Source organism: Mustela putorius, unplaced genomic scaffold (assembly GCF_011764305.1).
Source record: "Mustela putorius furo isolate JIRA1106 unplaced genomic scaffold, ASM1176430v1.1 tig00000695_pilon_pilon_pilon, whole genome shotgun sequence".
Classification (NCBI taxonomy): domain Eukaryota; kingdom Metazoa; phylum Chordata; class Mammalia; order Carnivora; family Mustelidae; genus Mustela; species Mustela putorius.
The window spans coordinates 6,317,205-6,341,596 of record NW_025421447.1 but is presented as its reverse complement, the minus strand read 5'-3'; the positions used below and the strand labels follow the sequence as shown (position 1 = coordinate 6,341,596).

The 24,392-nt window shown below is 53.5% G+C and overlaps 2 protein-coding genes across 2 annotated transcripts; one reads left to right on the top strand and one right to left on the bottom strand.

Moving 5' to 3' along the window:
* Positions 1-15,778: 15,778 nt before the first annotated feature.
* Positions 15,779-21,981, top strand: TM4SF5 (transmembrane 4 L six family member 5). Its single transcript, XM_004760406.3, has 5 exons — positions 15,779-16,073; positions 20,899-20,979; positions 21,289-21,425; positions 21,626-21,806; positions 21,890-21,981. Exons 1-5 carry the CDS (start codon positions 15,897-15,899, stop codon positions 21,902-21,904), a joined length of 591 nt encoding a protein of 196 aa, XP_004760463.1. The 5' UTR covers positions 15,779-15,896; the 3' UTR covers positions 21,905-21,981.
* Positions 21,982-22,845: 864 nt separating this feature from the next.
* Positions 22,846-23,924, bottom strand: VMO1 (vitelline membrane outer layer 1 homolog). The gene is made up of 3 exons (XM_004760407.3): positions 23,703-23,924; positions 23,478-23,593; positions 22,846-23,205 (listed from the first exon to the last, which is right to left on the bottom strand). Exons 1-3 carry the CDS (start codon positions 23,886-23,888, stop codon positions 22,908-22,910), a joined length of 600 nt encoding a protein of 199 aa, XP_004760464.1. The 5' UTR covers positions 23,889-23,924; the 3' UTR covers positions 22,846-22,907.
* Between the last annotated feature and the right edge of the window lie 468 nt (positions 23,925-24,392).

The window sequence follows — 24,392 nt, the reverse complement described above, 5'->3', positions numbered from 1 at the left end:
AGACCGTGGTCCCTGCCTCCGCCGAGTTTAAGGGCTGCAGCAGGGACGGGTTGGTTGGCCATGATCTCCAGTCCTGGCATCGAGTCCCCCATCCCGCTGGGCTCCCTGCTCAGCGGGGAGCCTGCTTCTCCCTCTCTCTCTGCCGCTCCCCCTGCCCATGCTTCCTCTCTCTTTCAAATAAATAAGATAAAATCTTAAAAAAAAAAAAAGGATAGAGGAAATCTTACCCTAGCCAGAGGTCAGAGTATTTCCTCTACGGAGAGCCTGTTAGTGGATGTTTTAGGCTCTGTAGGGCCATATGGTTTCTGTGATAAGAACAATATTCAAAACCCCAGCTGTTTGCATCATGAAAGTAGCCCAGACACCATGTGAATAAAGAGTTGTGGGGTCTTTTAATAAGATTTTATGATGTGTAAATTATAAGAAATTCGAATGACAGTGTCCATAAATTTATATCGAAAAAGACCCCACAACTCTTTATTCACATGGTGTCTGGGCTACTTTCATGATGCAAACAGCTGGGGTTTTGAATGAGCTTAACCCAGGTGCCCGAGGGCAAGATTTTCAGAATGCAGGGGCTCCTGGCTGGCTTAGTCAGAAGAGCAAGTGACCCTTGATCTCAGGGTCGTGAGTTCGAGGCCCCCATGTTGGGCACAGAGATTACTGAAACAAATAACTTAAAAGAGAAGATTTTTCCAGATGTTTATTTTTCAGGGAGCCTGCTTGTTCCTCTGCCTGATGCTTCCCCTGCTTGTGTTCTGTCTCTGAAAAATAAATAAATAAAAATCTTTAAAAAAAAAATTTTTTTTCCCAAATGCTGTTTTCCATTTTCCAAATGCTGTTTGAGGCCCACTCGATTGACTTTATTTCAATTGACTTATTTCAGCATTCTTTTTGTTTAATGAGAATAAAAGTTTAGGTATATCATATGTCATGAGAGTGAATATTATTTTGCATCTACCATATACGTTCGTGTGTATGTACTCCATAATGATATGAAATGTATTCTTTACTGTAGACCATAGAGTCATAGGCTTAGAGGGAGGCCTGGAAGACATGGAGAAATCACCAGGAAGTTCTAGTATGGTGTAACTGGTGTGATGCTGAAAAGTTCCGGACTCTTAGAGACACAGAGGAGGCACTTAAGACAGCCTTGGGGTATCAGGGAGGGTTTCCTGGAAGAAATGACATCAAAGCAGTGACCTGAAGAACAAGTAGTAGTCAGCAGGTAAAGAAGAGAAAAGATGGTAATAGCATGTGCAAAGGTCCTGGGGCAAAAGCAAGTAAGAGGTTTGGGAGAAACCGCAAGGAGTTCAGTACTGTTGGAATTCAGAACTAGATGAGACATTTTTATCCCCACCCTTCTCCATCATATCACACCTCCGTTTTCCCCGAGCACTTATCCCGGTTGCCTTATTATTTATTTATCTACATTTATTATACCTCCTCCTTCAACACGTTCAAAAAAGTAAATTCCACAAAGGGGGAGACTGGTCTGTCTTCTTTAGAGCTATGCCCTCACACTGTGCCTGGGATAGTATAGCCACCCGGGGGTGGGGGGAGCGCCTGAGTGGCTCAGTGAGTTAAAGCCTCTGCCTTGGGCCCAGGTCATGATCCCAGAGTTCTGGGATTGAGCCCCACATCGGGCTCTCTGCTCAGCAGGGAGCCTTCTTCCTCCTCTCTCTGCCTGCTTGTGATCTCTGTCTGTCAAATAAATAAATAAAATCTTCAAGAATAGCCACCTGGAATTTGCTAAAGGAATTCTATGAAGATATCCTTCCCTGCTATATTGTGGGGAAAGTGGACCCTGGAGGGCAAGGCTTGTCTAGTTGTCCAACCAATTGCTGGAGGTAGGCATTGAGTTCTGGATTTAGACAAACCTGGTTTGAAAGCCAGGCCGATTCAGACCCAGAACCCCGGAGAATCTCTCCTGGGAGCCATGCTCTGTGGGAGCTGGTACAGAATATACACACAGGGCTTACTTGTGTCTGGGCGTGTTCTAAGCACTTTATGTACATATATGAATAAACATAATCCTCATCACAAACCGGCAAGTATGAGTAGTATCTCCCATTTTACAGATGAAGACGCTGAGACATAGGGAGGTCATTACTTAACCAAGGTCAAGCAGAGGAACCTGGAAACAAATGAGGCAACTCGAACATGTGCTTTGAACCACTACCCCACACTGCTTCTTGGAAAACCCACAACTTCCCAGAACAGATAAGAATGGCTTCCATCGGGATGCCTGGGTGGCTCAGTTGGTTAAGCGGCTGCCTCCTGGGATCAAGTCCCATATGGGGCTCCTTGCTTGGTGGGTAGCCTGCTTCTCCCTCTGCCTCTGCCTGCCACTCTGTCTGCCTGTGCTCACTCTCTCTGACAAATAAATAAAATCTTAAGGAAAAAAAAAAAAAAAGACTGGCTTCCATCATGAGAGCCCTGTTCTCCTTCAGGATTGGCCACGCAAAGAATCACCAACACCTCTGCAAAATTTCCTTTAAAGTACATGGAGGGATTTCCAGGAGGCTTGGGGAGATGGGTGGGTGAGCTCCCCGGGAAGATCACCTTCCCCGCCGGGCACTGCCCGCCTCGCGGGACAGCCAGATGTGGATTGGAATGCGAGGAGAGCCAAGCCTGAGGAGTGAGTACGGTGCCTCTTGCCACATGTGGCCGCTGAACATGAGAAACGTGGCACATCTGATTTCAGACACAAACTGGATGTTGAAGACTTCGTAATGGAGAAAAAAATGTCAGAGATCTCATTGATAACATTTTATATTGATTACGTGTTGAAATGACAACAATTTGGCTGTATGAAGGTAAATAAAATACCTCCTTAGGGGTGCCTGGTTGGCAACTCTTGGTCTTGGCATCCTGAGTTCGAGCCCCATGGTGGGTGTAGAGCTCACATTAAAAAAATAAATAAATAAAAACAAAATACCTTGTTGAGAGAGAGAGCACCAGGGTTGGGGGGCAGAGGGAGAAGCAGGCTCCCCGCTGAGCAAGGAGCCCGATGTGGTACTCGATCCCAGGACCCTGAGATCCTGACCTGAGCCAAAGGCAGACACTTAACCAACTAAGCCACCCAGGTGCCCCAACAAAATACTTTCTTAAAATTGAGATTAAAAAAAGAAAAAAGAAAAAAGACAAGGCTTAGGTAAGGGTCAGGTGCCTGAGTTCAAATCTAAACTCCCCACGTGGGCAAGTTACCCACCCTCTCCTGCCTGGTTCCCCCACCGGCCAAAGGGGGGCAGTAACGGGACAACCATGAGGATAAGGGAAGTTAGTACATGTAAACGCTGAGAAGGGCCTTCAGCCTAGGGGGCATTCAGTACAGGCTGTGCGTTGCCATTATTATTACAGCAAAGTGCCTGGGAGACCCAGCCCAAAAGAGACTCTGTAAGTAAAACAAACCCCCCACCTTTCACAGGTACACCATGTCCTCTAGCCCTGGTCCACACTGGCCAGGGCATCCCTTGTTCCCTGGGCTTATCCCCAGGGACGATCTCCTACCCTCCCCAACCCTGCCCCAAGCCATCCAGGTCTGCTCTCCGCGTCCCCTCTGCCCTCTTGAGCTCATGGAGACTTGGCTCTGCTTCAAAGCAACTCTTGGAAGAGATTGTCGTTGTCTCTCCCACATTCCCCATGTCCTGGGGTGAGGCGGGTGTCCTCCTCCGTCCCTGCTATGGTTTCCAGAAAATTTCCCTTCCCTTCAGAGCCCCAGGCTCCTTGAAGTGCACGACCACGGGCTGACTGGCGTCCATCCCCCGTCCTGCTTGCAAGCATCTTCCAGCATCTACCCGCCTGGTGGGGGCCTCCAGCATTGGGTGAAGACTAAGACAGCTGCCTCTGCGATCCGCCCAGCACCCCAGCAGCTCCCCAGCAGCTCCCCGTCCCCTGCACGCCTCGCCCCACCTTAACCACACACCCCAATGGCCAAGCCCCAGGACCCTGGCGTTATCAGGAGCTGCGCTAGTCCCAACCTCCGGGCTCCGGAGTCTGTTGGCCAGTCCACATGGCCACTGTCCCCCGTCCTGTGCAGGTCTTCCGGCTGACCTCACCCTGCATATGCCCAGCTGTCCATCCCGACCCAGACACCCCCAGGTCTCCCGTCCTCTTCCTCCATCCTACTTGCAAAATGCCAAGTGGAACCAGGCTCCACCAGGCTCCACCCGCCACGGGACTTTGCCTGCGCTGCTGGGCACGGCTGGAGACAGACGCCGGCCCGGATCTCGGATCTCAAGGCGAGTCTGCGCTGCCCAGCCACAGGGAGGCTCTCAGCTCTGCCCCGTGGTCCCTCGGAAATGATGACTTCATGTGGCTTCTCTCCCCAGATGGCAGCACCTTGCCATCTTTGGCACGTGATCCTAGTTCTTGTCTTTCCAGAAAAGAAATGCTCCATCTTTTTTCTCATCATGACTGTTCCTTGCAAAGTCCTTTTTCTTCTGTGTGGGTCTCCGTCTTTGGTGTTGAATTTGTACCTCGAATGTTTTTCTCTTTCTCTTCTGTTCATGTTTCCGCCACCCCAGTGGAAGGGCCCTCATCAGATGATGCCGGACCCAGTGTCATTTCTCCCCGTCTTAGGAGCATTGAACAGAGCGGCCCGGCCTCCCTGAAACATGACCTTAGCCTCCACGACTCACACGGTCCTGGTCTTCCTCCCACCTTGTCCGGAGACCCTGTGCTGACCCCTCCCTTTCTTGCCCGTCTCTGAGCCTCTCCTCTCTCTTCTCGACTCCCCTCCCTCTCCCATCCCTGCCCCACTCCTGTCCTCCCCCTGCGTCCTCACGTTGATAAATGGCCCCTCATCCCATCACCACCTTGGGGTCAGCTCCCTCTTCAACTCTTCAGCTCTCCCCTGGCTGGCCGAGCTCCAACCACCCCACCTCTCTGCCGCGCCTGCCATGGGCCGGCACCAGTCTCCACAGGACCTTGGCATATGCCATTGTGTACTGCAACATTCTGCCTCCTCGACCTTCCCTCCTGGCCGCCCCCGCCGCAGAGAGGCCTCCCTGGCCTTCCTAATGAAAGTCGTCCTCAACAGCTGTTACTGTAGCTCCTGAACTCTATTTTCCTTCATAACTCATCGCTCCATAGGGCTGCACATTTACTGCGCTCACTATTTGTCTCTCCCAGCTGAACCCCCAGTGTATTCAACAGCGCCTGGCATACATCAATACTCCGTGTCTCTTTCCTTCCTGTGAAGGAAAAAAGGAGAGAGGGGAGAAAGACAGAAATATCACACTGGTACGTGGAAGGCCCCGGAAAGTTGGTTGACCTCAGCTTGACTCTCAGCTCATCCCCTTGGCATACTGCATCAGTCCTGTTGGTGATGTGACACGGCGATTACAAGCACGAGATTTAGAGTCTGATGGGTCCGAGTCCAAGTCCCAGCTTGACCGCTTCACGCTGTGTGGTCTTAGGCAAGAGACTCAGCCTCTCTGGGCCACATACGTTCATTCTGCCAATGTTTGCTGAGTGCCTGCTTTACAACATAAGCACCGTGTTGTGCCTGTCGTGAGGATTATGTAAGATAAAGAATTATGAGTCTTGGCACCAAGCCTGACTGATCACCAGTACTCAGTCCCCTGGTGTTATCAGTGCCTCACGTTTTGCAGTGACCTGTTCTCGTTGTCTGTTCATAGTCACCTGAGGTTTGCAACCACTGATCAGAAATTTATCCAGGACTGGGGGCACCTGGCTGGCTCCGTCAGGAGAGCGAGGGACTCTTGCTCTCAGGGTCATGGGTTCGAGCCCTGCATTCAAGTAGTGATGACTAAATAAATAATAATAAACTTCAAAAAAATTTATCTAGGACCATGTTGGGGTTCTTCAGGGCCTTGGTTTTGTTACCTAGACATTGGGGAAGATTCCGGTGTATCGGCTCGTGGTCAGAGAATGTGGCCAGTACAATTCCAGGTTTGAGGAATCTGACATTTCATCCAGAGCCTAGAACCTGCTTCATATTTGAGACTGTTTCCTGGGCATCAAAGGGTGTGTGCTCTGCCTTTATGAGATGCAAAGGTCACTAAATATCAGGTAAATCAAGCTCCGGCATGAAAACTTTATGTTCATTGCTGTGTTCCGGGGATCTAGCCACAGGCCGGGGCACATCATACAGGCACAGTAAATACTTGCTGACTGAGTGGTAAGTAATCAATCAACCTTATCATCACTTCGATTCTCAATACCTTTGTACCTTTGAGTACTTTCTCCTACTTCACTGGCCCACGCCTGGAGAGTTAGGTGACAGGTTCCCACACTGCTGTATTTCTGACAACTTCCCAATTTACTGCTAACTGTTTTCGCTTCGCGTATTTTCATTCGATATGACCTAGTGCCGGAAGGTTTGGGGCTGTTACGTAATAACTGTAGTTATACCCCACGCCACGGCCCCTTTAACAAAACATGATCTGTACGACACGGTTTAATTATGTTATGTATTTATTATTTCAAAGGAACAACACAATGATAAACAAATTAAAACTTTTTAAAAAATGAGAAGTGAAAAAAAAAAAAACGCCCAACGCAATAATAATAAAATCCAAAAGGCAGAAAAGTGCCTTTTTGGGGGTGCCTGGGTGGCTCAGTCATTAGGCATCTGCCTTCGGCTCAGGTCATGATCTCAGGGTCCTAGGATCGAGCCCCACATCGGGCTCTCTGCTCAGCAGGGAGCCTGCTTCCTCCTCTCTCTCTCTCTCTCTGCCTGCCTCTCTACCTACTTATGATCTTTCTCTCTGTGTCAAATAAATAAATAAAATATTTTGGAAAAAAAAAGTGTCTTTCAAAGATGGCGGAGAAGAAGTCCCCTCGCCTCTGGTGTCCCATCACCCTGCCCCTCCCCCGAGGCCAACACCACTAACACCATTTGGCCAGTTAGCTCCATTTGAAAACATTAATTTTTTCACGGAGGAGTTTAAAATACTTACACAAATTGTTATGTGTTTGACATGATGAGTCACCTTATTTTATGCTTTCTGGTTTTCCTGGATACTTTATCTTCTACATGAGTTGAGTTTGCTTTGTTCTGACCTCCTCCAAGCTTTGGAAGGCACACACCCCATTCTGTGTATCTCTGATGTTTCCCTTTAAAATTTTAAAAGCACCTTTTTAAAGATTTTACTTATTTATTTGAGAGGGAGAGAGAAAGAGAGAGCACAAGCAGGGGGAATGGCGAAGGGAAAGGGAGAAGCAGGTTCCCCACTGAGCAGGGAGCCCGGACACTGGGATCACAACCAGAGCAAGGCAGACACTCAGCTGACTGAGCCTCCCAGGTGCCCCTGAAAAATATTTTCAACTTGTATTTCTGGGTGCGAAGTCGAGAGTAATGTGCTAAGAGTCTCCCCAATTCAATTAAGAAGTCAAACAAATGCCTTCCTTCCTGCCCCCATCATCTGGGCCTTCATCAGCCCAGATAATGCTGATGAAATTGCAGGTACCGGTGGCCCTTACTGTTCACATCTGGCCCCATGATGGGCGGGGAGATTTCTGCACCTGTTAGGGCCTAACCGTGGCTCCTGAAAGGTTCTATGTTGAAGTCCTGGCTCCCAGGAGCTGAGAACGGGGTCATATCCAGAGGGAGGGACTTTACCTAAGTTAGAGGTCACTACAGTGGTCCCTCACCCCCAGAGACTGACGTCCTCCTAAAGAGAGGGAATTTGGACACAGACACGTCCAGATGGAAGATCGCACAAAGACAAGGAGAGAAGGACTCCAGGGAAAGGGGCACCCACGGAAACCAGCCCCGCCGGCCTCTCCATGCTGGTCTTCTGGCCTCCAGAGCAGGCCCCACGGCCTAGACACCGTGTTCGGACGTCTCCAGTGAATGAATCACCACCCGAGCAGCCCGCCCAAGGGGAACTCACGGAGGGGCTTCCCAACCTGGCTACCACCTGTGGGAGGTCTCTTCCTGTGGCTCGGTGGTCCCCAATCTGGGAAGATGGCCCCGGGCAAGGAGTGAACCCTGAAACAAGTAGACGGTCGACCGTCGGACATCATGGTTTTGACCTGCGTGGTCCTTTATCTGTGGGTTTTTTTCAGTCAGTACAGTACGACGCTGTAAATGTATGTTCCTTGTGGCTCTCCTGATCACGTCTCCGCTTACTTTACTGTGAGAACCCGGCACGGAACACGGGAAAGCCCACACAGTCCGTCGTCGATCCTCTGGCTGACACTAGGCTATCAGTGCTTGAGCCGCTGGGAGGGTCCAAAGCTGAACATGGATTTCCGACCGCCTGCCCCCCTCCCCCGACATCGCTGGTCACCTGGACTGGGACAGCCTCTCGACACCTGGTCTCCCTGTTTGCACATCCCCGCCCCCTATAATCCCCACTCCAGACGCCACCGAAACAGTCTCTTTAAACAGAATCATGTCACCCAGTTGCTTAAAACGCCTCTCAAGGCCCCACGAAACCTAGCCCCTGCCTTCCTCTCTGCGCCCACCTCCGACACCCCCCCCAGTCCTAATCACGCAAGCCTCCAGTGCCCCCAGAGCCTCTGCCCAGAGCCTGCCGGCCTCCTGGGCCACACCGGCCTCCACGACCTCTCCTCCCGACCTCAGGCATCCCCTCTCCCAGTGGAAGCTTCTTGGTCAGGAGCTCGGACCCTGGAACCAAGCTTCCCCGTCTGCAAAACAGGGACATGCAGTCCCTGGAGCCTCACTTGCCGCAGCGCGTCCCTGCAGCCTCTGGGAGCTTGGAGGGCCTGCGGAGAGATCCAGGGGAAGAAGGGTGTGCGGACTCAGGCTGGAGGAGCACTGGACTAAGAGCAGAGCCGGGATGGGTCTCTGTGGCTCCGAGTCCCCGACACCCAGACCTGGAGCAGCCGCCGCCAGCCTCTCTTAGCCCCTAGCCCCACGCGTGTCCTTCCCCCTGAATTCCTCCCCAGTCACAGGACAGACCCTGCTGGCAGGTGCCGTGAGCTGGCCCCTGAGTCTCACTCAACTTCGGACTCCCGCAACGGCAGCGCCGTCCTTCCTCCATGGGTCACGAAGAGAGAGCACTGCCGGCTAAGCTGTAACGCGATCAGCGCTTATCATGTGCATTTTACGTGCGGTTCAAAGCCTCTGCAAAGTCACCCCAGCACGTTCCAGGGAAAGAAAACCATATGCAAAATGAATGCGATATCATCCTACCTCCAACGTGTCTTTGGAGTCCGGCTCTCCTGAATCGTGTCCGCATCAAGTTACTGGAGTCTGCATTCGTCACTGGATCCCGAGCTCCATGCGATTGGTCACTGATCACCGGTCCTTGATGGGGGGCCCTGCTGGGGCAGGATTTCCCAGGAACCCCCCACGACTGTCCCCAGAGCACCTCCAGAAGCCGCTACTCCTTTCCCTGTTCTCCACGTGCCGGCCATGGAAAGGACTCTCCTGCTCACCAAGTCCTCGCACCACTGTGTCCCTTCTGTGCCTTTAGAAACACCTTCGCCTTTTGTCCCCGTTTGAAAACACAGCACGGGGATTCCTGGGGGGCTCAATCAGTAAAGGGTCCACCTTCGGCTCAGGTCATGATCCAGGGGGCCTGGGATCGACCCCACTTCAGGGGGGTGGTTTCTGCTCACCGGGGAGGCTGCTTCTCCCTCTCCATCTGCTCTTCCCCCTGCTCGTGCTGCTTTCTCAAATAAATAGAATAGAATAGAATAAAGCAGACGTCTTTTCTGGAGCCGTTTAGGGCCACTAAATTGAGTAGAAAGTATAGAATGTTCCCATTACACCTCCAGGCAATCCCCCGCCTCTGCCAAGGTCAACACCTCTCCCCAGAGTGGTGTGTGTGTTTCACCCCGTGAGCCTACACAAACCCACCATCATCGCCCACGGCCAGAGTTTATGGTGGGGGTTCCCTTCAGTGTTGGACACCCCGTGGGTTTTGCAAACGTGAGTCACGACCCAGATGCACCCTGAGAGCATCACTCAGAGTGATTTCCCTGACCCAAACATGCACTCTGGTCTGTCTGTCCATCCCTCTCCCCGCCCTGCCTGACCCCCGGCACCCGTGGCCCTTGTTACCGTCCCCAGAGTTTTGTCTTTCCCAACCCAGCCCAGGGCTGGAATCACATAGCACTTGGCCTTTTCAGACTGGCTTCTTTTCGCGTACCATCACGTGGTTAAGTCTCCTTTATGTCTTTCTGCAGACTGAAAGCTCATTTACTGCTGGACGATAGTGTATTGTCTGGACGGACCACATCTGTCTCTTTATCCACTCACCTACTGCGGGGCACCTTGGCTATCTCCGAGTTTTGGCAATCCAGAATAAAGCTGCTAAAAACATCCCTGTGCGGGTTTTTGTGTGGACCTGAGTGTTCAGTGCATTTGGGTAAATACCTGGAAGTCTGATTGCCAGATCGCGTGGTTGAGAGAATGTTTGGTTTTATAAGAAATGGCCAGACTTGCTCCCACAGTGGCTGCACCATGTGGCATTCCCACCAGCAGGGACTGACCGTTCCTGTCTCCCCACATCTTCGCCAGCACTTAGTGTTGTCAGCATTTTGAATTTTGGCCGTTCTTGTAGGTGTGTGCTGGTGTCTTCCTGCTGTAGGGGTATTTGCAGTTCCTTAATGACATGATGTGGAACCTTTTCTTATATGCTATTTGCCACCTGGACGTCCTCTTTGGGGAAGTGTCTATTTGGGTCTGTTGCCCAATTTTTTAATTGGGTAGTTCTTTTTTTTTATTGTTGAGTTGGGTTTTTATTTTATTTTATTTATTTGAGAGAGAGAGAGAGCAAGCACACGTGAGCAGGGGGAGGCAGAGGGAAAAGCAGGCTCCCCACTGAGCAGGGACCCCGCTGCAGGGCTCGATCCCAGGACCCCAGGATCACTACCTGAGCTGAAGGCAGATGCTTAACTCACTGAGCCCACCAGGCACCCCCTAAGAGTGTTTCGCATGTTCTGGTTAACAATCTTTGATGAACTATGTCTTCTGCAAGTAGCTTCTCCTATTCTATAGCTTGTCTCATTCTCCTGACGGGCACAAGTTTTTAATATTAATTAAGTCCAGCCCATCAATTACTTCTTTATGAATCATGCTGGAAAGTCAGTTCTACCTTTGGATGGTTTAATTACCTGAATCAGCAAATTCCCTTTTGGTTTCAGGAGAGTTGGGTTTTCTGTTACTTCACATTTATTTCTTTAAAATAGATTCTGGGCATAGCAGACAATAAACAACGGACAGCGTTACCTCTTTTAACATGATTTTTAGGATTTATAGATATATATTTTTCTCTTCAAAAGACTTTTCTTTTTGAAACAGACATTTGGTTTCGCAACTAAATTTTACAAAAATTTAGAGTTACGTCAGGACTTCCCCATTCGGGGGGTTTTGCTTTTACTACATCTCTGGGTGAGTTCAAATACTTTTTTTTCCTTTTTTTTAAGATTTTTTTTTCTTAATTTGACACAGAGAGACACAGTGAGAGAAGGAACACAAGGAGGGGGAGTGGGAGAGGAAGAGGCAGGTTTCCCCCTGAGCAGGGACCCGATGTAGGGCTCAAACCCAGGACCATGGGATTGGATCATGACCCGAGCCAAAGGCAGATGCTTAACAACTGAGCCACGCAGGCGCCCGACTTCAAATATTTTTTAAAATAATTAAAAAGGAGAAGAAAGAAACACAGTTGTATTTCAAACCCAAGCATTCTCAGAAACGCAATTCTACTGCGGTTCCCTTCCGAAAAGCCCCTTGGATGGTCATACGATCACTGGGTCATAGAGCTTTGTTGGGTCAGAATCACAGACCCTGTTTCTCTGTCTTCTGGCATTGAGGGCCTCACAGACTCTCGGGGCCAGGCCGACTTTCGTTCCTTTCTCGGAGACCTACGATGCTGCTGAGACGTATCCTTTGATGGTGCAGCTGTTGAGGATGAACGCAGGTTCGCGGGCTTTTAACATCTTCCATGGGACATGCTGTGCCATTGGACTGGTGGATGCAGACAGACCTACACCCGGAGCACCTTCCTCCTCACGCACACTGTGGACTGCGGCGTCCGGCCACCGGCTCCACTGGGTCATTGGGAACAGCGGGTGTCCTAGCCTGGAGGGATGTCTCAAGCATGTCCCCTGCACCCCTCACCCCCTCTGACCTCGTGGCAGTCCTGCTTTCCCACATGGGCTTCCATCCTCTCTCCGTGTTGGAGGATCTGTGCAATTCTCTCTTTTTTCCCCCAAGTACAAGGTGGTCCCTTCCCAGCCCAGCCTGGCTTTCTTACAGTGCTCTCCTCCTGCTTCCAGGAGGATCCCAGTGAAAACCTGCCTGAAAACCCCACCCAAATCCTACAGCGTATTTCTCCAGCGTTCTTTTCTTTCTTTCAGTCTCCAGGATGTGACTGTCCCTGGTTTTGCAGAAAATTTTCAGAATCCCTATGACTTTTGGGGTATCTTTTAAAAGTTTCTTTTTTAAAGATTTTTATACATTTAGGGGTACCTGGGTGGCTCAGTTGTTAAGAGTCTGCCTTCGGCTCAGGTCACGATCCCAGGGAACTGGGATAGAGCCCCGATTTGGGCTCCCTTCTCTGTGGAAAGCCTGTTTCTCCCTCTCCTACTCCCCCTGCGTGTGTCCCCTCTCTCACTGTATCTCTCTCTCTGTCAAATAAATAAAATAACATAAAAATTTTATACATTTATATGAGAGAGTGTGAGAGAGAAAGAGCATGAGCAAGGAGGTTGGATGGCAAAAGGAGAAGCAGACTCCCTGCTGAGCAGAGAGCCCGATGCAGGACTCTATCCTAGGAACCCGGGATCACAACCTGAGCTGCAGGCAGACGCCTAACTGACTGAGCCACCCAGGCATCCCGTAATTTTATTATTTTTTAATAATTTCATTTTTATATTTATCATTAAACTTTTAAAAGGTTTTTTTTTTTTAGTTTATTGGGTTTTTAAAAATTTATTTGAGAGAGAGCGTGCAAACAGTGGGGAGGGGCAGGAGACCATCTCAAGCAGGCTCCATGCTGAGTGTGGAGCCTGATGTGGGGCTCCATCTCGTAACCCTGAGATCATGACCTCAGCTGAAACCAAGGGTCTGATGCTCAACTGGCTGAGCCCCCCCAGGCTCCCCTAAAGTTTATGATTATTATCTTTAGCAACCTCTGTACCAACATGGGTGCAGGTCTCACTACCCTGAGACTGAGAATTGCATGCTCTCCAGATGAGCCAGCCAGGTGCCCCGTCCCTATGATGTTTCTCACATTATTTCAGACACACAGAATTGTAAAACTGTGAGAGAAGGAACACCTGCGGACCACCCACCCACGGTTCGTTTTCTCTTTACACACCTGAACAGCGGTACCGCCGGTCAGACCCTGCACCCCACTCTGCCCAGCGGGACGGGACTGAGTCCCCTTTCTGGCCCTGCTGTGGGAAGGCCCTTTCCTGGCGACGCGGCACCGCTCTGACAGTGAACATTGCTTCTGGCCAGAAAGCCAGAAAGCCCAGCACGGGAAGCCATCCATACGAGCCCCTCGAGGGAGGCTGCGGGGGTGAAAATCAGGACAAGGGACACTTTTGCAACCCTGACAAGCAACCACTACCAGGATGTAGAACGCACCTCCCCAAACCCAGGAGGATGTGAAAAACAATTAATGAAAAGAGACAGAAAATCAATAAAGAGACGCATCAGAACCAACGTTGGCATGTTTTTAAAGCATTCAGCAAACCAAACACCAGTTGTCACAACAGCCATCCACGAGTCCCAGGCTGAGCTGGGGGGAGGTTCAGAGTTATGTCTGGTTCAAGCGGCAAACTCTTCAAAGCTTTTTTGGAATCCAGTTGATTTATTTATTTATTTAATTATTTTTAATTCAGGCTCAAACACCATGCTGAGCCACCTTTTTTTGTTTTGTTTTGTTTTTAAAGATTTTATTTATTTATTTGACAGAGAGAAATTACAAGTACACTGAGAGGCAGGCAGAGAGAGAGAGAGGAGGAAGCAGGCTCCCTGCTGAGCAGAGAGCCCAACGCGGGACTCGATCCCAGGACCCTGAGATCATGACCTGAGCCAAAGGCAGCGGCTTAACCCACTGAGCCACCCAGGCGCCCCAATTTATTTATTTATTTTTAAGATTTTATTTATTTAAAGGTCCTGGGTGGCTCAGTCGGTTCAGCCTCTGCCTTCGGCTCAGGTCATGATCCCCGGATCCTGGGCTCGAGCCCTGCATTGGGCTCTCTGCTCCGCGGGGAGCCTGCTTCTCCCTCTCCTACTCCCCCAGCTTGGGTTCCCTCTCTCACTGTGTGTCTCTCTCTCAAATAAATAAATATAATCTCTTAAACAAAGATTTTATTCATTTACTTGAGAGAGAGCATGAGCTGGGGGAGCAGTGGGCAGAGGGAGAGGGAGAAGCAGGCTCCCCGCTGAACTGAGAGCCCCGTGCAGGACTCGATCCCAGGACCCCAAGATCATGATCTGAGCCAAAGGCGGATGCTCAACTGACAGAGCCCCCCGCCCCCAGTTGACTTATAAACAGGAGGAGTCCCTCCTGGATTCTGGTGTTCGTCCTGGCTCCCCCCTTCCCGTCTCTTAGTGGTGGCCTCAGTGGGCTGCTGGGACAAGCTGCATGAGGGGCCACTAGCTGGAGACCGCCGTCTATGTGACGTCTTCATGTGCCTTCTGATGTCCTGCCACCCCACCTCTCCACAGCACTCCCACAGTATCCTTGGGCCTTCAGTTTGCTTTTTGCTGCCAAGGCCCACATCTGGGTCCCATGCCCTGACTGGGAGTCCCCACCGTCTCCAGCTCTGGGTCCTGCCCATGGCGGGGGCTTCATGACTTCACCTCTGGATCAAAACAGACTCTCCATGTCGCAGTGGACAGAAACAGCCCTCGAACTGGTTGGTGGAACCAAAACCTTGACGGGCTGATCAGGCTTCAGGTATAGCTTGATCTGCCTTCAAGACGATTTCCCTCCATCTCTTGGTTCTTCGTCCCTGACTGACTCTGCTCTGCGGCAGGTAAGCCCTCCCCTGTGGGGATGCTAGGCCACCAGCAACAGCAGGGCCTGCCGGGACAGAGACAGAGCTCCTCCCACCACAGGCTGACAACCACCCAAGCCAGAAATGACTGTGGTGGGACTGGCTTGCATCCTGCAGCCATCACCCAGTGAAACACTAGTCAGACTTGGAGGCTGGAGTGCCAGAGCACCCGCATTCATCAGTCCTGGGGGGAACCCCTGAGAGATGGGAGAGAGAAGCAGGCTCCCCACTGAGCAGGGAGCCCGACAGGGAGGGGCTGGTTCCTGGACCCTGAGATCAAGACCTGAGCCGAAGGCAGACACTTAACCTTAACCATGAGCTCCCCCGCCCCCCCCCCCCCCGTGTCCCCAGGAGGAGGGCTTTTTGGACAAGGACTGACAGCACGAATGAGCGGAAGGTGAGGGACCACCAGCGTCCTCTTAGTTTCCTCCCGGAAAGGCCCCTCCTCCTGGGCCCACTGGGATCGAGGGGGCCACTGCAGGCTCAGGAGCCCACCTCGGGTTACAGAGCGCTTCTCACAGGGCCCATGGCTCCCGCGCAACCCACCCCCCAGGCCTGTCGTCACCCTAGTCTTCAGGCCCTGGAAGCCACAGGGACCCCAAGGCAGAAAGGCATGGGGGTTGCACTGAGTCACAAAGCCTGGGAGGAGCCTCAGGGGTGCCGAGAGCAGCAGGTGCGTGCGGGGAAGGAGGAAGAGCAGGCTGACCTCAGGCCACTTCCTTCATGTTGAGCTCCCCACCCCTGGGGGGGGGCCAGGCCCGTCCACCTCCACCTCCTCCTCGCCGGCCTCTCTCCCTTATCTCTCCCTGCTGGCCTCTGCCGCGCCTGCTCCCCAACCTTTGTACCTTGCTCTGGGCTCGCTGTTCTTTTCCTGGACCTGGGAGTCAGGCCTCACTTTCACTCGGGGCCTGCCGCCTCGCAGCAGCAGCCTCACCATGTGCACGGGGAAGTGCTCCCGCTTCGTGGGGCTCTCCCTCATCCCCCTCTCCCTGGTCTGCATCGTGGCCAACGCCCTCTTGCTGGTGCCTCAGGGCAAGACCACCTGGACGGACACCACCCACCTCAGTTTGCAAGTCTGGCTCATGGCAGGCTTCCTCGGCGGGGGCCTGATGGTGAGCGGGCAGTGGGGGAGGTGATTCCCGAGCAGGGGAGGGGGAGGGGACCTGGAGCCTCCCTGGCCGCCCCCAGATCCTGAGCACCTGGGAGCTCAGCACCTGAGCTGAACCCGGCGGCGGTGGGGGGGGGGGAGGAAGGCAGGAGGGCAGCCCCGCTTCTGGGGACGAGGGGAGGGAGGGAGGCTGTCCTGCCTGTCTCCCAGCCCCACCGGCTGCAGATACTAGCACACATTACCAACGAGGGCAGAGGGAACAGCTGGCTGTGTGGGTGTCCATCAGGCCAAGATGATGCGGCTGAGGAGGGGGAGGGTAGGGACACAGGAGCCAGGGGCAGGTCACAGTTCCGTCATCCCACCTGTCACCTCTATGTCCCCTCACTCTAGGACCATCCCGAGAGCTCGGGGCAACCTGGGGTAGGGACCCCAGAACCTTCCAGAGACTGATCTGTCAGAAGTTGGGGGAGGGGAGATGACTCTCTGGACCTCCTCATCCCCATCCTCCCACCCCTCCCTGTTGGGGGGAACTTCTGGAAGGTCAGGATAGGTAAACAGCAGTCATGGGGTGAAGACTACAGACCTGCCCAGCAGGGTTCCTCACTCCTCATGTCAAAGTCTCCCCGGGACAGATGAGGGTCCCCGGGACAGGGCTCACCAACCTTTGCCTCTTTCTCTGACCACACTGCTCCGTACACCCTCCCCCGATGTCACAGTGCACCCCTCTCCAGCCCTGCCAACCCCACCTCCCTGCAATCTAACCCATGTGCCTCCATGGTGAGCCCCCCAAGACACCTAGCATACCCCCTCACCCAGGCTCATTCCCAGATGCACTCTTCCCACCTCTAAGCCCTGAGCCGCCCACAAGGTTCCTGCCATCCCGCCCCCTCCCCCACAGGCCATGTCCCTGCGTTCCCTGGAGCTGGGTTCCTGCTGCCCAGATCACAGGATCACAGAAAACGAGAATGGGACTGCCTGTTTCACTGGCTCCCAAGGGTGGGGGGTAACTGCCCTGTTCAGTGCCCTATACCTGCAGACACTCGATTAACCCTCCATGAGCAACGTAAACAAATGAGCAGGATGGGCATAGGTGCCACCAAGGAAACAAAGCTGCACGCTGTGGGGGGGGGCACGGTTTATAGGATTTTCTTTCTTTCTTTCTTTCTTTTTTTAACATTATCTTCTATCCCCTTTGAATTTCACTTGTAGGCAAGAGAGTATACTTTTTTATGATTTTATTTATTTATTTGACAAACAGAGATCACAAGTAGGCAGAGAGGCAGGCAGAGAGAGAGAGGAGGAAGCAGGCTCCCCGCGGAACAGAGAGCCTGATGCGGGGCTTGATCTCAGGACCCTGGGATCATGACCTGAGCCAAAGGCAGAGGCTTTAACCCACTGAGCCACGAGGTGCCCCAAGAGAGTATACTTTTTTAAAAAAAAGATTGTATTTATTTATTTGAGAGAGAGAGCATGAACAGGGGAAGAGGGAGAGGGAGAAGCAGACTCCCCACTGAGCAGGGAGCCCGACGCAGGGCTCGATCCCAGGACCCTGAGATCATGACCTGAGCTGAAGGCAGAGGCTTAACCCACTGAGCCACCCAGGCGCCCCAAGAGTATACTTTTCATTTGTTTTAAGTAAACTCTGTGCCTCACATGGGGCTCAATCTCAGAACCCCAAGATCAAGAATCATGTGCTCTACTGACTGAGCCGGTCAGCCTCCGTTATAGCATTTGCAAGGCCTCGATAAGGCGAGATCTGAAATGAACCCCACAAGAGAAAACAAAGGACCCCGCACGGCAGACAGGGGCTGGCAAGGGCACAGGCCAGGCTCGCATATCCAGGGATCATATGGGTGTCCGGGCTTCAGTGAGATGAGATCCAAGGTGGGCACCGGCCAGACCCTGTACACCCTTGTGAGGAATCTGAATTTTATCATAAGGACAACAGCAAACTACTGAAGGACCTTTTACCTTCTTTTGAGCGTTTGAACTTGTAAGTCACACGGAGAAGTGCCCAGTGAATGTTCACAAAGTGAACCCCCCACGGACCCAGCACGCAGACCAAGATACCAGTCATTACCAGAATCCCAGACAGGCCTCCCATGCCGGGCTCCACACCCGCGAGAGTCCCCAACCCACTGATTTCTAACCCCGTAGGCTAGTTTTGCCTGTTCAGCACGTTATATAAATGAAGTTGTCCGGTATAATAATTTTGTGTCTGGCTTCTCTAGCTCCATGCATGTTTGTGATTTCATTGGTATCATTATGTAGACATGTAGTCTATTATTTCCAGCGCATTCCGGTGTGTGAATAGACCACTATTAACTTAAACATCCTACCGGCGATGGATGTTTAGATAGGCCCCAACTTGGGTTTATTACAAATAAGTCTGCTCTAGACACTCCTATAAATGTCTTCAGGTGAAATTCTATTTAAATGGCTGTTGGATGGATACTCGGGGGTGAACTCCTGGTTCTTTAGGAGTCCGAGAGTTCAGTACTGATAGATATTGCCACAGAGTTCTCCAAAGCTCTTATCCCAAGTTCATCCCCACCAGCAAAGTAGGAGAGTTCTAGATGCTCCATACCCTGCTGGGTTTAGGGGGTCCCACAGGCTGCCGTGTGGCATGAGAGCTGGAGGTGAGCCAGTGACCTAAGAGCCCACATAGGCCACTGTGGTTGGCCAGGGGAGTTGACAGTGGCCAAGAACCAGCCAGGCACCAAAGAAGCAGTTTCAAGCTATGAACTCAGTGTTTCATTCTGTGTTTACCATGACCCTTCTCTTGGCGCAGAATAGATGGTGCAGAGCAAGACAGAGGAGCTTGTACGACGAAAGGAGCTTAAATACTTTTAGTAAGAAAACGGAAATCTCGGGCACCTGGGGGGGCTCAGTGGGTTAAGCCTCTGCCTTCAGCTCAGGTCATGGTCTCAGGGTCCTGGGATCGAGTCCCGTGTCAGGCTCTCTCCTCGGCGGGGACCCTGCTTCCCCCTCTCTCTCTGCCTACCTCTCTGCCTACTTGTGATCTCTGTGTGTATGTGTGTCGAATAAATAAATAAAATCTTAAAAAAAAAAGAAAAAGAAAATAGAAATCTCAAAGAGGTAGGTCATTCGAAAACTGGTCAATCCCAAAGGCAATTCTAGGTGTCTTTGGATCCTGGAGCTTCCCAGGTAAGAGAGAGCAAGGCACCAGGGCCAGCGGTGGTTCTAGACCTGCGGGGACACTTGGAGGCAGGGAGAGGGAGCATCCGGCAGAACTCCAGTTCAGTTCTGCAGGTGTTTCAGTGAGGTCAGGATGAGTGAGACAACAGAATCAAAACTCCCGGCCCCACCCTTAGGGAGGAATGAAATGCTGCCTAGTGCACTCTGTGCACACAGGGAGGCAAAGATCAAGACAGCTGTGGAATCCCAGAGATGGGCGATAGGCAAAGAACCTGGGGTTGTGCAAGAGATCAAGGCTAGAGCCAGAGCGAGGAGCCTTGCTTCCCTTCCTAGAGCTCAGTCTTCGGTTTTTTTAAGACTTTATTTATTTATTATTTGAGAGAGAGAGGGTGTGTGTGTGTGCATGCGTGTGGGTTGTGGGAGGATAGGGGGAGAAGGAGACAACGAATCCCAAGCAGCAACCACACTGAGCACTGAGCCCGACATGGGGCTCGAACGCACGCCCCTGAGATCATGACCTGAGCTGAAATCAAGAGTCGAACAGTTCCCCCCAACGGAGCCATCCAGGCGCCCCTCCCAGAGCTCAGTCTTAATGGGCTCCCATCTGAGGAGACCCTGAAGGCTTTGGGCAGAGAAAAGTCCCGGTTGAAATTTAAGTTACTCTGGTGGGAGCGATGTAGGATGGGGTGTTCAGCACGGGGCCAACATAGATGTCTTGTAGAGAGGCTGAGAACGTCATCCTTGTGGGAGATGATCTGGTGCTGGACCATGCAGGCAAATGGACAGACAGATTTGAGAACCATTAAAGGAGAAATTGAGAAGACTTGAGGTCTGGCTTGGGTATGAAGGATTCCAGTTTTCTGGTGAGGGTGACCTGAAAAATATTTCCACTGATGGGGACAAATAAGGTCACAGGGAGGTGAATTTGGGGAACTTTGGCAGACTTGCCAGCTCAGTAGGAGGCTGCCTGGTTTAGGCTAAAACCAAGACAGTGAAAGGAACACACCCTTCAGCAAGTAGATTTGAATCTGAGGCTGAGGACTGCCCCCAGGGGACAGCGGGTGCCCTGAAAAGGACGGGCTGCGGGAGGAGGGCCACAGAGAGGAAGAAGGACAAAAAGGACCAGGGTTGGACCTTGGCGGTCCCTACGCTTCCCATCAGAGCATTCACTACCACCGACCTCCGCCCTCCACCAGACACTCCAACGCCAAGGTTTCTCCTGCTGCCCAGGGGATTTATAGTTATGGATCTAGTCTTGATCTCTGGTCCCCCTGGTACGCACAGCTCTGGGAGGTGGATAGGAAGACCCAGAGAGATGAATCCATTCATATAGTGTGAAGTGAGCCCAGGGGGTGGGGGGCTTAACCCCAGACCCCCTGACTCCTGCTCAAATGGGAACCTACTAGGCACCAAAGTCTGTGGCAGATATCGTGACATTGGGCCCCGCCTTCCCGGAGGCTGCGGTGTGAACCCAGAGAAGTAGGCGCGGACATAATGGTAAAGGTAGAACCCCAGCGCCCTCTGGGAGCAGTGGAGATAAGGTCTTCCTGTGGTCCAAAGGGCTGAGGGCACCCCGGGCGGTTCCAGGGGGAGATGAGCACCGATGTGTGCACGGATGCCTGGAAGGGGGAGGGCAGGGGCCGCGCGGTCAAACTGACCTTCCTCCGCAGGTGCTGTGTCCCGGCATCTCAGCGGTTCGCGCGGGGGGCAAGGGCTGCTGCGGTGCGGGCTGCTGCGGAAATCGCTGCAGGGTAAGATCCAAACGGGGGCGGGGCCCGGGGCTGGGTCTCCGAACCGGCCTTCGCAGAGCCACCCCTGAAGTCGCGGGAGCTCCCCCGCAGGGTCCCAGCTGCGCTTCGCCCCTCCCCGCCCCCGCTCCCACCGGCCTCAGCCTCAACGGGCCTGCAAAGGGGACCGGGGCCCCCACGAGCGCCCGCGGCCTCTGGCTCGTTGGGGCAGCTCCGGGCCGGCCGCCGGCTTGGGCCTGGAGCCCAGCGAGGTAAGGCGCGCGTACGCGGGGGCAGCGGCCCGGCTCACCTGCGCTCGCACTGCGCCCCCAGATGCTGCGTTCCGTCTTCTCCTCGGCATTCGGGGTACTGGGGGCGATCTACTGCCTCTCGGTGTCGGGAGCCGGGCTCCGAATTGGACCCAAGTGCTTAATGGACCGCCACTGGGACTACCACTTCCAGGACACCGAGTAAGGCTCGGCGCGCCTCCGCCCCTGCGTTTGCCACCTGTCGGGAGCCCGGGAGCCCGGGAACCTCGGGACGCGGCGCGCCTTTGCCGGGGCCACCTCCACGTGGCCCGAACCCCCTTGGCGCCCGCGCCGGGCTGGGGGGGCGGGCGCTCCGGGTGCCCGCCCCCTCTCACGTGACCCCGCTCCGGCCCGGGCGGTAGAGGCTCCTACTTGCAGAACCGCACCATGTGGGATCTGTGCGAGGAGCCGCCCGGCGTGGTGTCCTGGAACGTGACGCTCTTTTCGCTGCTGGTGGCCGCCTCGTGCCTGGAGATCGTGCTGTGCGGGGTGCAGCTGGTGAACGCTGCCCTCGGCGTCTTCTGCGGCGACTGCAGGAAGAAGGTGGGGCGGCGGGGGCTGGGGCTGGGGCTGGAGCGGGGCTCCGCTGGCGGCCTGGCAGTGCCCTCACGGCCTTATTTCCGCAGGGCTCCCCGAGCTGAGGCTGCGCTGACCGCCCTGCTCGCTCCTGGACGCCCGCCTGACCCACCCCGCCCTGGAAATAAACCTTTGAACTCTCTTGCGCGTCTCAGATGGGGGGTCCCGTCCACGCAGGAGCGCTTCAAGGCCTCCAGACACGCAGGAGCGCTCCAAGGCCTCCAGACACGCAGGGCCTCGGGGGCGCCCCGGTGTGGGACCCCTGCACGTTTCAGCGGCTGGTCCCTGAGCTGTGAGCATGAGCTCGAATCCAGCGGTAGACGAGACAGGCGGGCTCTATGCGCTCAAGAATTGAGCAACACAGGGGTCTAGGACGGGCACTTTTTTTTTTTTTTTTTAAGGAAATAGATTACTTCACTTTTTAGAAAAACGCGCTGGTAATGGGATAGGTATAGGCCACTGAAGGGACTTCTTAAGATAAGATGAAGTCTGAGAAAGGAAAATTGGCCCCGCAATCTGGTGAGTGGGTTAGCCAGCTGGGTCGCTGGGAGGTTCCAGGTCGAGCCCCAAGGACAAAGGGGGAAGTCTCAGGTGGAAATCCGTACATGGAAAAGCCACTCTTTACTTTTGTAGGGAAAGGAAGGAAACTGTGGAAAAGACAAATGAGCTTAAACTCTAGAAAATGAGGCCTTGAGATGTTCTAGCTTCATCGTCTCCTGATTTGGTAGAAGTTTCTCAAGCTGAGGTCCCTAGTAGTTCAGAAAGGAAACAGCCTGAGCTCCTAATGACAACCAGGTGTCCGCAGGCACCCTCAGGAGGCCGAGGACTCCCCGCACTTGGGTGCAAAAGTGTGTTTAAGGGCATTTTCCAAGGTTATGGGTCCAAAACTTTCAGTGGCATTTGGGGACTCCTGAGCCCCAAGCCGAATTTGGGACTGGCCGTGTCTCAGGCTGGGAGGAGGAGTGGGGAGACGCAGTTTCCTACCCATGAAGCAAGCAAGACCAGAGCCAAGACAGAGAAGCTTTAATAGCGAGCGGTGGGACTGGCCCCCGGGGGCCAGGGCCCTGGTTAACTGCTGCAGCAGAAAAAGCGCACATCGTTGAGCGCGGTGTCGTCCAGGAGGCCCCTCGGCTGCTCCACCTTGGTCTGCAAACCGCACATGCCTTTGGGGCAGGCCTTACTCCACTCTCCAAAGTCACCCCAGGCCAGGCCTGACCCCTCCAGCTCCGTGCCGTCAGAGCAGCGGAAGCGCACGTTGTTGGCCGCCGTGTTGTCCCCCCGGGTCTCCGGATCCTCCACACGCAGTGAGAAAGCCACGAGGAAGCCATCCCCTGGACACCACAGGGGCTCACTCCACACGCCCCACCTGCGAGGGAAGGGGAGAAGCTCTACCTCTGGGTCCTCCCCCCACCCCCTTCCCGACCCAGCTTTGCCGTCTCCTCAGGGGGTGCTGCACGACCCGAGTGAGTGGGGTCTTGTCACCTGACCTCCGCCAAGGGGCGGAGGGGAGTTCTCCACCCACTCCCCAGGTCTAAGCTGCCCCACAGCCCTGGAGGAAGCTTTTAGCGCGGTGGGTGGGTGTGTAACAGGGTAAGGGGCATATCCGCATCCTGGGGTCCCTTGGACCCTGTTCCGCACCTTCCAGACTGGGACTGCACCACGTGCTTGTTGCGCTCTGCGTTCCCCCGCGAGCAGTGCAGTCGGATCCCGTTCAAAGCAGTGTCATCACCAGGAATGCCTTGGGGGGGCTCCTCCTGGGTAGGGCGATCGGATGGGTAAGGACCAGTTAAAAGACTGTTATGCTGTGTTCCCCGCACGGGGTCGTGCATCTCCCTCCTCAGAGACCTAGGCCTGAACCCCCACCTTGAGCGAGAACCCGCTGGCGAAGAATCCATCAGGACACATCTCGGGCCAGGCCCAGTCACCCCAAGGACCCCCGTTGGTCACGTCGATGACTGATGCGTAGTCGCTCAGATGGTCTGCTGGTGCGTGTCCCCAGCAGGTGGCCCATAGCAGCAGCAGCAGCTGGGCTCCTGGCCCCCTCTCCATCCTGCAGCCTCTGTGAGCCTGGCCCCTTACGCAGATTTATACCATCTCTGCTCCTCTGAAGGCTCTGATTACGGAAGGGCCCCCTGGATTAAGTGACACCCGAAACTAATCCGTTCCGGGAACCTTGCACACTCCACCTCTGCTCAAGGAGACAGAGGCTTCCAGCACCGGAGAAGAGGAGAAGGGGCCCAGAGAACTGACCAACAGTTGAATGAACCCCACCCCCCCACTGAGCATTTACTGCAGGCTCGTTCTGGTTCTGTTCTGCTGGCGTTGTTACTCAATCCTCACGGCGGGTGTGGGAGGGGGGATTACTCTTTCTACTCCGCAGATGGTGGAAATGGGGCTTAGAGATGGCAAGTGACGTGCCTAAGATCAACGTCAGCAAGCTGGGAAATGCTCCAACTCTGGGAAGTGGAGAGACCCTCCGTCTGGGAATGGAAAGGATGTTCTGATATGCTGGAGAGGATGCGTAACCAGCAACCTTAGGGACCTCCAGGATTG

Excerpts from the sequence above, each read along its gene's own strand:
- VMO1 (XM_004760407.3), bottom strand. The coding sequence starts at position 23,888 with ATGGAGAGGGGGCCAGGAGCCCAGCTGCTGCTGCTGCTATGGGCCACC. Across the intron at positions 23,594-23,702 it reads CCAGCGGGTTCTCGCTCAAG|GAGGAGCCCCCCCAAGGCAT; the intron begins GTGGGGGTTCAG and ends CGCCCTACCCAG. Across the intron at positions 23,206-23,477 it reads GTGCAGTCCCAGTCTGGAAG|GTGGGGCGTGTGGAGTGAGC; the intron begins GTGCGGAACAGG and ends CTTCCCTCGCAG.
- TM4SF5 (XM_004760406.3), top strand. The coding sequence starts at position 15,897 with ATGTGCACGGGGAAGTGCTCCCGCTTCGTGGGGCTCTCCCTCATCCCC. Across the intron at positions 20,980-21,288 it reads GCTGCGGAAATCGCTGCAGG|ATGCTGCGTTCCGTCTTCTC; the intron begins GTAAGATCCAAA and ends CTGCGCCCCCAG. Across the intron at positions 21,426-21,625 it reads TACCACTTCCAGGACACCGA|AGGCTCCTACTTGCAGAACC; the intron begins GTAAGGCTCGGC and ends CCCGGGCGGTAG.